At 36.8% G+C, this 12,500-nt stretch overlaps 3 protein-coding genes across 7 annotated transcripts in view; 2 read left to right on the forward strand and 1 right to left on the reverse strand.

The window, feature by feature from the left end:
- The window catches only part of LOC123504229 (DET1- and DDB1-associated protein 1-like), a 5,683-nt gene extending 1,020 nt beyond the window's left edge, over positions 1-4,663 (forward strand). For all 3 annotated transcript variants that reach the window (XM_045254595.1, XM_045254596.1, XM_045254597.1), the window contains exons 3-4: positions 3,248-3,306; positions 3,462-4,663. In XM_045254595.1, the coding sequence (XP_045110530.1) occupies positions 3,248-3,306; positions 3,462-3,566 (164 nt within the window). In that variant the 3' untranslated portion in view covers positions 3,567-4,663. The remainder of the gene's footprint in view (positions 1-3,247; positions 3,307-3,461) is intronic.
- A 4,903-nt stretch (positions 4,664-9,566) lies between these two features.
- LOC123504231 overlaps positions 9,567-12,500 on the forward strand; it is a 54,667-nt gene continuing 51,733 nt past the window's right edge. For both annotated transcript variants that reach the window (XR_006674766.1, XR_006674767.1), the window contains exon 1: positions 9,567-10,256. The gene's annotated coding sequence lies outside the window, so the exon portion shown is untranslated. The remainder of the gene's footprint in view (positions 10,257-12,500) is intronic.
- The window catches only part of LOC123504230, a 9,668-nt gene continuing 9,528 nt past the window's right edge, over positions 12,361-12,500 (reverse strand). For both annotated transcript variants that reach the window (XM_045254599.1, XM_045254598.1), the window contains exon 6: positions 12,361-12,500. This exon is cut by the window's right edge and continues 1,804 nt beyond it. The gene's annotated coding sequence lies outside the window, so the exon portion shown is untranslated.

A 12,500-nucleotide genomic window follows, 5' to 3' on the forward strand; every position in this document is an offset into this window, starting at 1 on the left:
TGTTATGTAGGAAGGGAACGAGCCAAGGGCAACAAAAATTAAGATTGAAAAAAATGACACTATGGTCAGACCTTTTTATGAAGATCGTTTAGGCGTTAGCTTTTTCTGGGATTTCCCGGCCTGCGGTGCTGCCAAACCTTGTGCTGGGCAAATTATGGGATTAGAGCCTATGTGTCAATGAGAACCTTGCTTCCCACACACCACCTCTCTCTCTCTCTCTCTCTCTCTTTCTCTCTCTCTCTCTCTCTCTCTCTCTCTCTCTCTCTCTCTCTCTCTCTCTCTCTACATATAGAATTTACATTTCATGCAAGTATATTTCTAACAGAGATCTTTACTTACTTATATATTACTAAAATTTGAGAAAAAAATCTGCCTCTCAATCAGTCAGCTGACACACACACTCTCTCTCTCTCTCTCTCTCTCTCTCTCTCTCTCTCTCTCTTTTCATTTTTTTTTATTTAAACAGTAGATAAAATACACAATGCCAAAGCCCTAGTCATTATGAGTGTAGGGCTATCTATGGCGCTGTCTACAAAAAATAATGGTATAATGATGTTTACAGTGTAATGTGGTACGGACAATGGATATGTCCTGATATATCTTGTCAGCTACTGCTGGTTGGCGAGCCACTCGTTCGCTCGGCACTTGAAGATGTGCAGGGAGATGGAGCGGTGCAGGTCCGTGCTGAGCACCATCTGGTTCCACAGGCGACTGTACCGCGGCAGGAAGGAGCGTATATTATGCTCAGTCCTGCTGAATGGTACAGCCACCGTGTGTGGGTGCTCAGAGTTTCCTGCCGACCGCGTAGCTTGAGTAGGGGGTGGCGGTCCAGGGAGGCGCAGAGTAGTGAGGTGAGGGGTGTGCAGTGCCTGAGCTTTGAACATAACACAAAGCCCCGCCACATCCCGCCTGTGCTGCAATGGCTGGAAGGTGTCTGGTGCGTGGCCCTGCGTGCAGACCCTCACCAACCTCTGGGCTCTGGTCTGAACCCTTTCTAGGCCGGTGAGGTACGAGGGGGGGCAGGAGGACCAGGTGAGGGGTGCGTACTCCATAACGGGACGCACCTGTGCCTTGTAGAGTGAGGACACCCCTTGGGCATCCAGCACGTCCCCCACGCGTCTGATGCAGCCCAGCTTGTAGGACGCATCCTGGCAACTTTCTTGACGTGGTTGCTCTCTCTCTCTCTCTCTCTCTCTCTCTCTCTCTCTCTCTCTCTCTCTCTCTCTCTCTCATCCTGGGTGGTAATGGGAGAGGAAGTGACCCATGGATTAACTTGGTCACTTTGACCTGTGACCTCACTCGGTCACCCAAAGGGATGTGACAACGCTTGGAGGAAACGTTGTCAAGTATTGTTGTGTTTGCTAAAGCAGTGCAAAATATATTTAAAGATAAACACAAATTACTCTAACTATGTATGGAATAAATATTTTGAAATCTCCTCCTTAAATGATTTCAAGTCATAGGAAGGTAGAAATACAGAAGTAAGTAGGAAGCTCCAGAGTTTCCTCGAGAAGGATTTATGAATAAGAATATTTGGCAAGAATATTCTTGCATTAGTGAGGTGGACAGAATATGGGTGAGAGAAAAAAGAAAGTCTTGCAGTGAAGCTGCAGGACGGGAGGCATGCAGTTCATAAAATAAAAAAAGTAGTTGGCATGGAAATAGCAGAAAATTAAAAGAGATGCAACATTGCAGCAGTGAGAAAGAGGCTGAAGACTGTCAGTGAGAGGAAAGGAGTTGATAAGATGAAAAGCTTTTGATTCCATCCTGTCTAAAATAACAGTATGAATGGAACTCCCAATATATGTGAAGATTACTCCAATATAGGGATGGATAAGGGCCCTGTACAGAGTTAGTAGTTGGGGTGTGAGAAAACTGGCATAGACAGCTCAGAACACCTAACTTCATAAGAGCTGTTTTAGTTAGAAATTAGATGTAAAGTATCCAATTTAGTTTATAAGTAAAGGAAAGACAGAGGATGTTTAGTGTAAAAGAGGGGAACAGTTGAGTGTCATTGAAGAAGAGGGGTTAGTTGTCTGTAAGGTTGTGTTCATGCCCTGCTCTCAGTTTTCTTGATTTTCTCTTCACAGCCATTTTTCAGATCCTGTATTCCAATACTGGTTGTCAGCAGGAAGAAATCAATGTCTAGTCTGGTCAAGAATCATAGACTAACTTTTCTTGAGAATAGAAAAAAAGAGGTCGAGACCATAGCATGGCTGGGAGTACATATATAATTATGTTAGGGGAAGACAACATGAAAATACTTATTGTCTCTGAAACAAATGAGTGCAAACTTTCAAATATGCATAACACATGTTCCAGAAACTGATGCTGAGGGGAAAATAAACTTGATAATATTGTAAAAAATCAAAATGTAGTGAACAGGGTGAACGGCCTGGTAAACTATTGTCTCCTTCTACATGTTTACTTTATGACTATTTTCCACTCATAGTCCTCTTTCACTTTTCTGTCCCTACAAACATGGATTGCAGTCAGTTTATGAGGCTCAGATGCTAATTGCTCTGACTGTGTTTTGTACTGTTGCTGACTTGAGTCAGTTCATGGAAGAAAGAAGCAAATGGCAGTCTTGCTATTAACACCAGAAAAGTTAGACTATATGATTAAAGTTTTCAGCTGTATATTCTTCTGATGTATGGCATATGAAAATCAATATAATAATTATCATTCCCGTTTTATATGCTCTTTAAAATTTATTAAATATGTTTAATAGTAGACCTCACTTTTGATATCTAAAATAATAATGAAAAATGATGTCAATTGTTACTGAAATTATTCAAATTGGGGAGGCTTAATACTAAACTAAGATTGATCTAAAGAGAAGAACTAACTGTTAATGGCTTTCACCATGATGGGAACTGCACTGAGGCAGTACCAGTCCATGTGCAACACCTTTAATGCTGTTATCTGGTTGTGGTGACGTATGGCATGAACTGGGCAAGGCGTGTTGGGCACCAGCATATGAAGTAGGTGCTGTTGCACAGCAAGCCCATCTCAAACTTTTCCAGAGTCTGTCAGTGTCTGGCCGACAGCAGGAGCAGAGTTTAGAGGATTAATTGTGCAGAATCTGAGACTGTGTCAGTAACCAAGTGGAGTGTCGGGACATTTAGGCATCTTTCATAGTTGTTTTTCTTTTTCATTTGTGCTTGTTTGCTCTGATGTAGAGAATAGATATTTGTATGTTATCATTGTTGAATTTCAGACTTAATGACTTACATTTTTTCCACAGTTGTGACAGAAAAAACAAACATTCTTCTACGGTATCTTCACCAGCAATGGGAAAAGAAGGTGAATTAAGAGGCCTTATATCACAGTCAGCAACATACCTTGACAATAGTCTATACAACATGTCAATTATAGTGATACATCAAAAAACAAATGTTGAAATCATCACCCTGATTTCTTGTGGATTACATTCTTTACATTCACATACTACTTTGCAGTGTCCCAAGAAGAAACGTGAGACAGGATCTGGCAGTAATGAGGAGGAAGCCCCCAGGACCAAAAGACCCCGCTTAGAACCAGGTCCTTCTACTGACTCACCCTAGCCACAACCTTCACCCTCATGACAGTTATTAATTTTTTTTAGAATGATAGAATGGAGCCTCTGTTGTTGGATGAAGTCGACAACAACAGCTAAGCTTGTCATAATCATTCCTGAAGTGGAAGTTTGATATTTATATGTAAACTTCAAAATAACAGTCTGTATTTTACAAGTTAGCAATGGATTTGTGTTCTGTTAGTCTGGGATAGACTTTTCAAGTGTGCTTGATAAAAGGGAATAAGTGAGGTAGATAATGATCATAGTTTTGACCAGTTTAGGACAGGAGTGTTATTTTCCTATATTAATAAACTGATTCAGAAATTGCAGCAATATATATTTTTCAAGAACAACTATGTCTTCCCTAGTTCTCAATGAGTATCGTATTTATTTCTAGCACCAATGAATGTGTCATCTTTTATGAGAGGCAAAAGTGATCCAGGCAATGAGCATTTATATCTCATTACTCTTCAATTATGAGTACATTTTGTAAATTTACACATCATTCTGCTTGCAAATTCTTGAAAAAATTTGAATAAATACATTGAATACTAGCCATTCATAATACATCAATAGTAATTAACATATTTGCAAATGATTAATAACAAAAAGCTTTTAAGATAGTATCTTGAGCAGAATAAATGAAACAATGAATGAGAGGTCAAGCATAATTAGTGTTAGATAAGAAAGACAAATGATATCCATGAAATGAGTAAATGCTTAAGTCTTTGAGAATCTCTTACTCATTGTCTTCAAATTTTATGGTTAGTATCAAGAAATATGCATAGAAAATATTTCATACAAGGTGTAGACTTCTGTTATGATCCAGCACAGTGGAACATAATTAATTCAGCACACTCAGGGTTATATCCTTTGTTCACACAAAAGAATTTGCTGAATTAATCAAGTTTTCAGAAAACAATGTTTATTTCCTAAAAACCATAACTATTATTTTGAAAGTTTATTTTGTGACACTGTTTTGTCAACTTAAACATTTCTATTATGTTGCTGTTGACAGTACATGTCTTGCATAACATATAACACTGGTAACTCTTATGAAAAGAATGGTGATCCAGCAATGCTAATAAATATACAAATTTTTTAGACGTTCTTAATTTTAAAATTATTCTCCACACAACCTGTACAGAATACTTGAAATGATACTCAGATAAGTTTTGAAATTAAGTTTTCACCCAATGGACAATGTTTGTCAACAGAAACACAAGTTACTCCATGGTATCAGATTTTGATTTTAGCCAGATAAATAAGACATTTATCCCAATCTCATTCACTCAGTTTTATTTGCAGATGATGGCTATCATTACTCATAATAACATCAATTGGAGACAGATGTTTTACATGAGTGATGAATTTATATGTTGTGGAGTGATTTCATCACCAGGTGATATGAGAATAAATGATAGTCATTTCCTTTAATTTCTACCATGTAACAAAACATTAGCTATAGTGTCAGATACTTTTCACATGGTAAAAAGGTATCTACTTAACCAGGGAGTATTCATAAACTGGGGTATGTGTATGTTACTATTATGTGAAAAGAATCCAAAGGTGAATTGTCAGATTGTTCTTTGCTGAACAGTCTTTGTTTGTTCTGTAAAAATCACCACACAGAACTCGACCTAGCCTTGGACAAATAGACATCCTTCATATTAAAATTCCAAGTAATGAGCAATTATATGTGTAATTTCTTAATTTGGTGATCCTGTTTTAGTTGCCTATGGTAGTTGTCAGTGTTCATTATATTAGAGTCTCTTTGCTCAAAATGATTTGCGTAAGTAATCCTCTTTAGCAGGTAACTGAAAATTCTCTCTCTCTCTCTCTCTCTCTCTCTCTCTCTCTCTCTCTCTCTCTCTCTCTCTCTCTCTCTCTCTCTCTCTCTCTCTCTCTCTCTCTCTCTCTCTCTCTCTCTCTCTCTCTCTCTCTCTCTCTCTCTCTCTCTCTCTCTCTCTCTCTCTCTGTGATGTGTATATATATATATATATATATATATATATATATATATATATATATATATATATATATATATATATATATATATATATATATATATATATATAAACACACACACACACACACACACACACACACACACACACACACACACACACACACACACACACACACACACACACACACTACAACTAGGTAAATACACACACACACAGTGGAACCTCAACTTAAAAGTGCTTCTACTTACAAGAAATTTAAGATGTGAGCTACCACCCAATCAATTTTTCACTTCAACTTATGAGCCAAAATCTAGGTTGTGAGCTGATTCCAGGTATGTTGTTGCTGTTGGCAAGGCCGATGCCACATCTATCCAACATCCTGTGTCAAACACATTCAGTTCATGTTCTGCCTCCCCTCCCACCCTGGGAACCATTTCTTGTGCTTTGCTGTTTTGTGATTTTTATACATTTTCTTAGCTTAATTTGTTTTGTCTGACCCTGGGGTCTTAAGCCTACCTCTTTCACCCTCCACCTCTGTCAGCATCCTCCATTACCCCAGTTACAGTTTTATATAACAAGATTTCTATACATTCTCTTTTGTTATATTTGATTATGTTTTTTATACAATTTGTTTATGAATACTTTTGTTATCTAAAAGTGTTATAATGAAAATTTATTTTTTGTGGGGCTACAATGGATTAATGACATTTCAATTAATTTCAGAGGGGAAAGTTTATTTGAGATATGTGCAAATCTAGTTATGAGTTTTGTCACGGAATGAATTTAACTCATTAAGTTGAGGTTCCAGTGTGTGTGTACATATACATGTGTGTGTGCTTGCACACACACAAACACAACACACTTTATATAATGTTAGCCTAATTATTGTTCATATTTGTATACTTTACTTATGAAATATTTTGAGGTTATTTAATAATGACATAAATGTAAGCAGTATTTAACAGAGTCATATCTCTGCTACTTGATGATTACTGTTGTATTCAGATTCCAGGATTTCAAGAAAAGCCCACAAGTCTTGCTGTAGTAAGCAGCCTTTAAATCTGTGGATAGATGTTTGACAGCCTTCAATGAAATAAGTTTTGGTCTGGGCCAGTGAGAGTTGTGTGATGGCTTCTGTCAGTTGTGCACTATTTTTCTCTGAAGCCAGTATCTTACTTGAATTTTCCATTTCTCTTAATGAAGTAAACTCTTGAATGAAACTAGGACAAAAAACAGAATTCTTGACAGATTCTTCTCTATCATTACTCTCTCCACCATTCATTTTCATTTTGTCTTTTTCCTGTTTTGGTCTGATCTTGTAATACTTTAGGCTGCTTGGATGTTAATATGGGGAGAAAGAGTGAAGCAGCTAGCATGGGTCCTACTCAAATGAGGAAAACTTGTATGTCTTTAATCATTAATTAATTTTGCTAGTTCATAAATGCTTATATGCTTAAGGTTTCCTGGTGCTGAATTTGTAGGTGCAGGGGTTCTGGTCTGTGTATTTAATGTTAATTTTCATAGAACTGTTGTTGGTTATGTTATGTATCACTAGAAATGTATCACCACCACCACTACATACATCATTATAGGTCCAATTTTTTATAGAAAAGAAGTTAAAGGTTTCCAGACATGCAAGTTATTAAAGAGGAAAAGTTAGACAGATTATGTATGTACATATATTGCTCATTCACTCTGATTTTAAATGTGATGGTTAGCCGAGACATTGAATGCATAATTGTTCTAAGAACTTTATTTCTTTTCATCATATAAAGGGAATATGGAAGCACAGCTACTTTTATTTTTATTTGTATTCATTTCCCAATGTGTGTAGTCATGCTTAAAAAAAAAAAAAAAAAAGTTAGATTCCAATTATGTACATGCAGCAGGATTTGTGCCATGAGTTAGGAACTGTAATTTGTGCCTAATCTTTACAGTACTTAATGGAGAGTAATATTCTTGCACATGCACTGTTGGATTCATCAGTTTGAACTGGCTGTTGCAGTTAAAACATGCTTATCTGAGGGCAGGGTGGGATTTAGGAGACACTGGAAACATGTCGATTCTTTTGTGTTTTGTTAGCATTTCCCTTTGTGTTTCTGTAATATTCAGCCTTATAATTTTCATTTCAGAAGAAAAATGCTTAAGTTAGGCTACCAATCAGAGGTGTCTTGATATGTCTTACAGTATCTGTGTGTACATATTTTCTATATAGGGTGTAACACAGGTTTCTGTATATATTGCCAGAGCTAAAAGTACAGGTTATTTTAAGTGGAAAACATTCTATACGCATATGAATTTTGAGGTGTTGTTTAGCTGTGGCATGAAATTCTAGTGTGGTTTAGTGAAGGATATAATGGTAGGGTCAGGCGGGTATCTATGATGGAGATCAGAAATTATAAATAATTCAGTGGTGATTTCTATGAATTTTGGAACCTTAGAGTACTATCCCTTGATGAGCCATGTGACAACAACACACTTTATAATTACTGATAAACATTACATATTATATATGCAATAAATCAACACAAAATAATAGGCTGCATGGCATCATGCATACCTGAGCAGGGAGTGGGAAGGAATGAGGTTAGTAGCAAATCATCTGATACCTAGTCAAATTACAGTTTCTTCCCTAGACAATGATAATGAATACATTCAGATCGTATTGCATAACATAAAGTAACGTGGAGTGGGTGGAAATGGTATTTCTCTGCCATGATTACTAGCCCCTGATGTTGCATCTGTCATCTGGCCATAGTTGAATGTCATGCCACAGCTAAACAACACCTTAAAATGCATATGTGCATAGAAAATTTTCAACTTTAGAATAACCTATACTCTACCTCTGGCAGTATCTGCAGAAACTCTTGTTGCCTCCTGTAAGTATTTTCTTTTCTTTAGTGAAATGCTGGTGTCTGAATTTACTAAGTTTTTTGCTCTTCCCTACTTTTTGTCCTCACTTTCCAAGCTAGAGTTGGTTGTTGCATCTTTGAAGGCAGGTGCATCTTGCTACCAGGTCCATGGTCTTGGATCTTTGAGATTTACCTCATGGTCTAAAGTTTGCTTTTGATACAATAGTACATGAATTTTCCTTTATATCAGCTTATTTTATTAACTAAAATAATTTGACTGATTTTGTAAGTGACATCCTGCCTTATTCTGTTTGCTGAAATCAAATCACTGTGTAGGAAATTTGAACACTTAGCTTATCCTCCATTATTAACTATCCCATTTTATTTATTTATTTATTTATTTATTTATTATTATTTTTTTTTTATCCTGGCCAATAGTACCTGTAGGTAGCTTCAAGAGTATTGGAAGCACTGTTAAGCTTCCACCCATTATTGGCACAGGCAATTTTATTTATAGTGGTACCCATATTAGGGCCCATTTCACCACCCAAGTGCACTTTGGTGTAACCACCTGGAACCTGGGTATCATGGTGATGAACAAGCCTTGAACTTCATTATTGTTTACTAAAGCAGTTGGTGCTGCATGCTGCTTGTTTGTCTTGAGAGATCTTTTTTTTACCTCTTTGTCCTCACTTATTAGGTGAAACCTTATTTTCATTAGGTTCCACAGAAGTTATTTTATTTATTTATTTATCTTTATTTATTTTTGTATTCTTTATTGGGGGTACCTTTAAATATTGAAGTGGTGATTTTTTTTGGGGGCCATTATGCTTGTGCTATTTGCAATTACTTTGATGGTGAGCTGTTTAATTTTCAAAGGAATGACATGTATGAAAGCAGACATTGCACATAAATGATGTTAGGAAAAGCAAGTGGAATACTACCCTGTAAATGTTAATCTAAGACGTAGAAGTATTGTCTATTTTATAACATGCTATCATAGGAAATTTATGGTCGAGCTAGGGGCAGGAATAGTTTAGGCTGTTGTGTGATGAGTTATTGATTGTTTCTACACAATAGAGGTATTATTTTAGATAACAGAAGGAAACTGCAGAATCTAGAGAGAGAGAGAGAGAGAGAGAGAGAGAGAGAGAGAGAGATTGTGGGGATCAATGTAATAAAAAACACAAATGGAATGCAGTGGAAAATGAAGATCAAGGTGCTGAAGTCATTCTCGATGAAGGAGCAAGGAAAACAGAAAATTTAGTACAAACTTGCTTGCAGATATTTAGATTATATTTCTGGAGAGAAAGTGAACATGTTTGAAGGATTGTGGGCACTAACTGCATAGATGACCTTCAGGTATGATCTTAACACCATCCTCAATTTTTCTTTATTAACTTTTATTCAAAATTTATGGTCTTTAATTCATTCTGTAAAACTCTACCCTCTTTCCGAAAAATTCTTTTTACAGAAATGAACGATACATCACGAGGTGTCATTCTTAACTTCAAACGTAGGTACACAACCTTTGATTTTGTTTCTTTAATTTTTATATCCTATTTGATAAGAAGTAACATGCTAGAAAAAAAGAAGAAAACCAGGATTTATTTCTTGTATTATTAGCAAATCTATATAGGCAATTATATATATTTTTTCAAATGCGTAAAGAAATGACGGGACATAAGCCCACCTTGAGGGTTGCGTAATATCACTGCCCGTTAAGAAGAGAAGCTATAAGTTCAAGGCCGTGACTAACGTCAGTGGTCAGTTTGTTTACTAGCGTGTTCAGTCACCAGCAGTGTTGACGTACTGGAACCTTTGGCCAGGACGTTTTGGTTTATCTTGCTTGGCCTCTACGATACACTTCATCTTGTAAGTATACTGTTAATCGCTGCAATCATTAATCAAACACAGATGTCTGTTACTCTAGGGTCACGCAGGGAATACGACGTATAGCCAAATATGGGATCGTATTCTAAAACATTTCTGCGCCGATTTTCCACAGCATTTCAGAAGGCGCAAATTATATATTTTCGGTAAAGCTTTTTACAAATAGAAAAGATGAAAAAAAAAGAATGGAAATAATGTTTTAAACTGCGATTTTTCCTTATTTACTTGCAAACGTACCCACGAATGCACATTTATGCCTAACTTTAAAGTTGGTGTAGATGTGAGTAACTCATTCGTAAGAATATACGGTTTCACTTGTAGTAGTTTAAATAGGAATACCGTGGCAATCATCTTGATAGTCTTAAGGCATTCCATTAGTATCGTAATACAGGGAGAGCTATGCTGGGAGTGATAATGCGACTTGCGACTGTAGTGTGTTGTGAAACGCTTCGATCCCTATGGAAATTTCCCAATGGAACGTTTTCCTGTTTTAAGCTTGCCATATGGCCACCTTCACAGCCAATCTGAGGCAGCTATGTACAACATAAACAAGTACGTTGTATATATATATATATATATATATATATATATATATATATATATATATATATATATATATATATATATATATATATATATATATATATATATATATATATATATATATGATTGATTGATTGATTGATTGATTGATTGATTGAGTGAGTGAGTGAGCGTGGGCCGGGGTTAGAGAATGAGCCGGTTAACTGTGATGTGTGACAGTTGTCAACCAGGGGACCGCACAAATCGGCTAGTTAAGATTGCGGGTGGTATAAATAACTGCATTCCTCTCTACTTTCCTCGGCCTCATTACACAACACATTTTGCATTCATTCAGAGCTGGACATTGCGACATCGAGTTGCGGCTTTGTGAGTTTATGACTTGCCGCACCTTAAATTTCGGAGTCGCAAAGTCGGAAGTGAAAAAGTCAGACTAACCAAAGTTGCACCGCCAATTTTCCGCGACTTTTGCTGTGACTTTGAACTGGAATAAAAACGACTTTTCTTTTTAAGTTTTCTAAAGAAATTGCCGCTGCTGGAAGAAAAGAGGGGCTAGGATGGATATGGAGAAGGAGGAGGAATATTAATTTAGGCTGTTTTCACAAACATACACACACACAATCAAAAAAAAAAAAGAATAGAAATAATGATAAATAAAAAAAAAGTTTCTGTTGTCGCGCTAAAGTTTACGTTGCAATTTAACGATGGCACCGGGAAAAAAATCGCAGTCGCAAAGTTGCAAGTCGCACTGCGGGGGCCAAAAATAGTTCCAAAGTCATTCATAGTCGCATCAAATCCAGCGGCAAAGTCGCAAAGTCAGTCACACCTGAAAAAAAAATAAAGTCGCGTCCAACTGTGTTCATTCATCTTTATGCCATTTCATTAATTTTGAATAGGAGTACTCGAGTTTCTTACAAATGCATAATGATTTTGGTAGAAATAAGGTAAATTTGCCGCACGCTTCAAAACAAAATGGACCGATCAGTCCGTGAGAGAATTGTCAGGAGAGGGCGGATTTGTCGTTAGGCTTCAAAATTACTATGATAGAGTTGGTGACAATCAGTATAATACCTATGGAATATCTAAGTTTGACTAAGAGTAGGCTAGATTGTTATTGATTCCTGTCAAGTCAATGTTTCGTCTTTAGTATTTCCACTGTGCTATTGGGATAATACCAAACACTTATCATGCCGTTTGAAATCATATTGTTGTCATGTCATGGTGTGTCCATATCCACCGCCGTGCAGCATCCATCCCTTCTTTTCCACTAACACTGGCAACTTTGACTTTCTTACGATATCTTTCAAAAATAGAAAAAAAAAGAAAACAGGAAATCAGTACTGATAAAGATGAAAGAATATTAAAACATTTTATTGAAAATCAGTACGAAAGACAAAGAATATGTAGCAGAAGGTTAAATCCCATACTAGTACGTATAGTATTAAGATGTACACTATTATTACATTGCAGAGTGCGTGATGCTGGTCGGCACCCAATAGGAAGGAGCCGCTTCGTGTTGGTGGCTCGTATAATAATATGCTACATAGTAAAAGATTAAAGTTTATTAAGAAAGATCAGAGAGAAAGTACGTATCACATATCAAGAAATGAGTTCCTTGCCTGAAGGCATGCGGATCTCTGATCTGAAGAAGGGTCCAATGGTCGCCCGCCGTGCACAGTGGCGGGT

Source organism: Portunus trituberculatus, chromosome 15 (genome assembly GCF_017591435.1).
Source record: "Portunus trituberculatus isolate SZX2019 chromosome 15, ASM1759143v1, whole genome shotgun sequence".
Classification (NCBI taxonomy): domain Eukaryota; kingdom Metazoa; phylum Arthropoda; class Malacostraca; order Decapoda; family Portunidae; genus Portunus; species Portunus trituberculatus.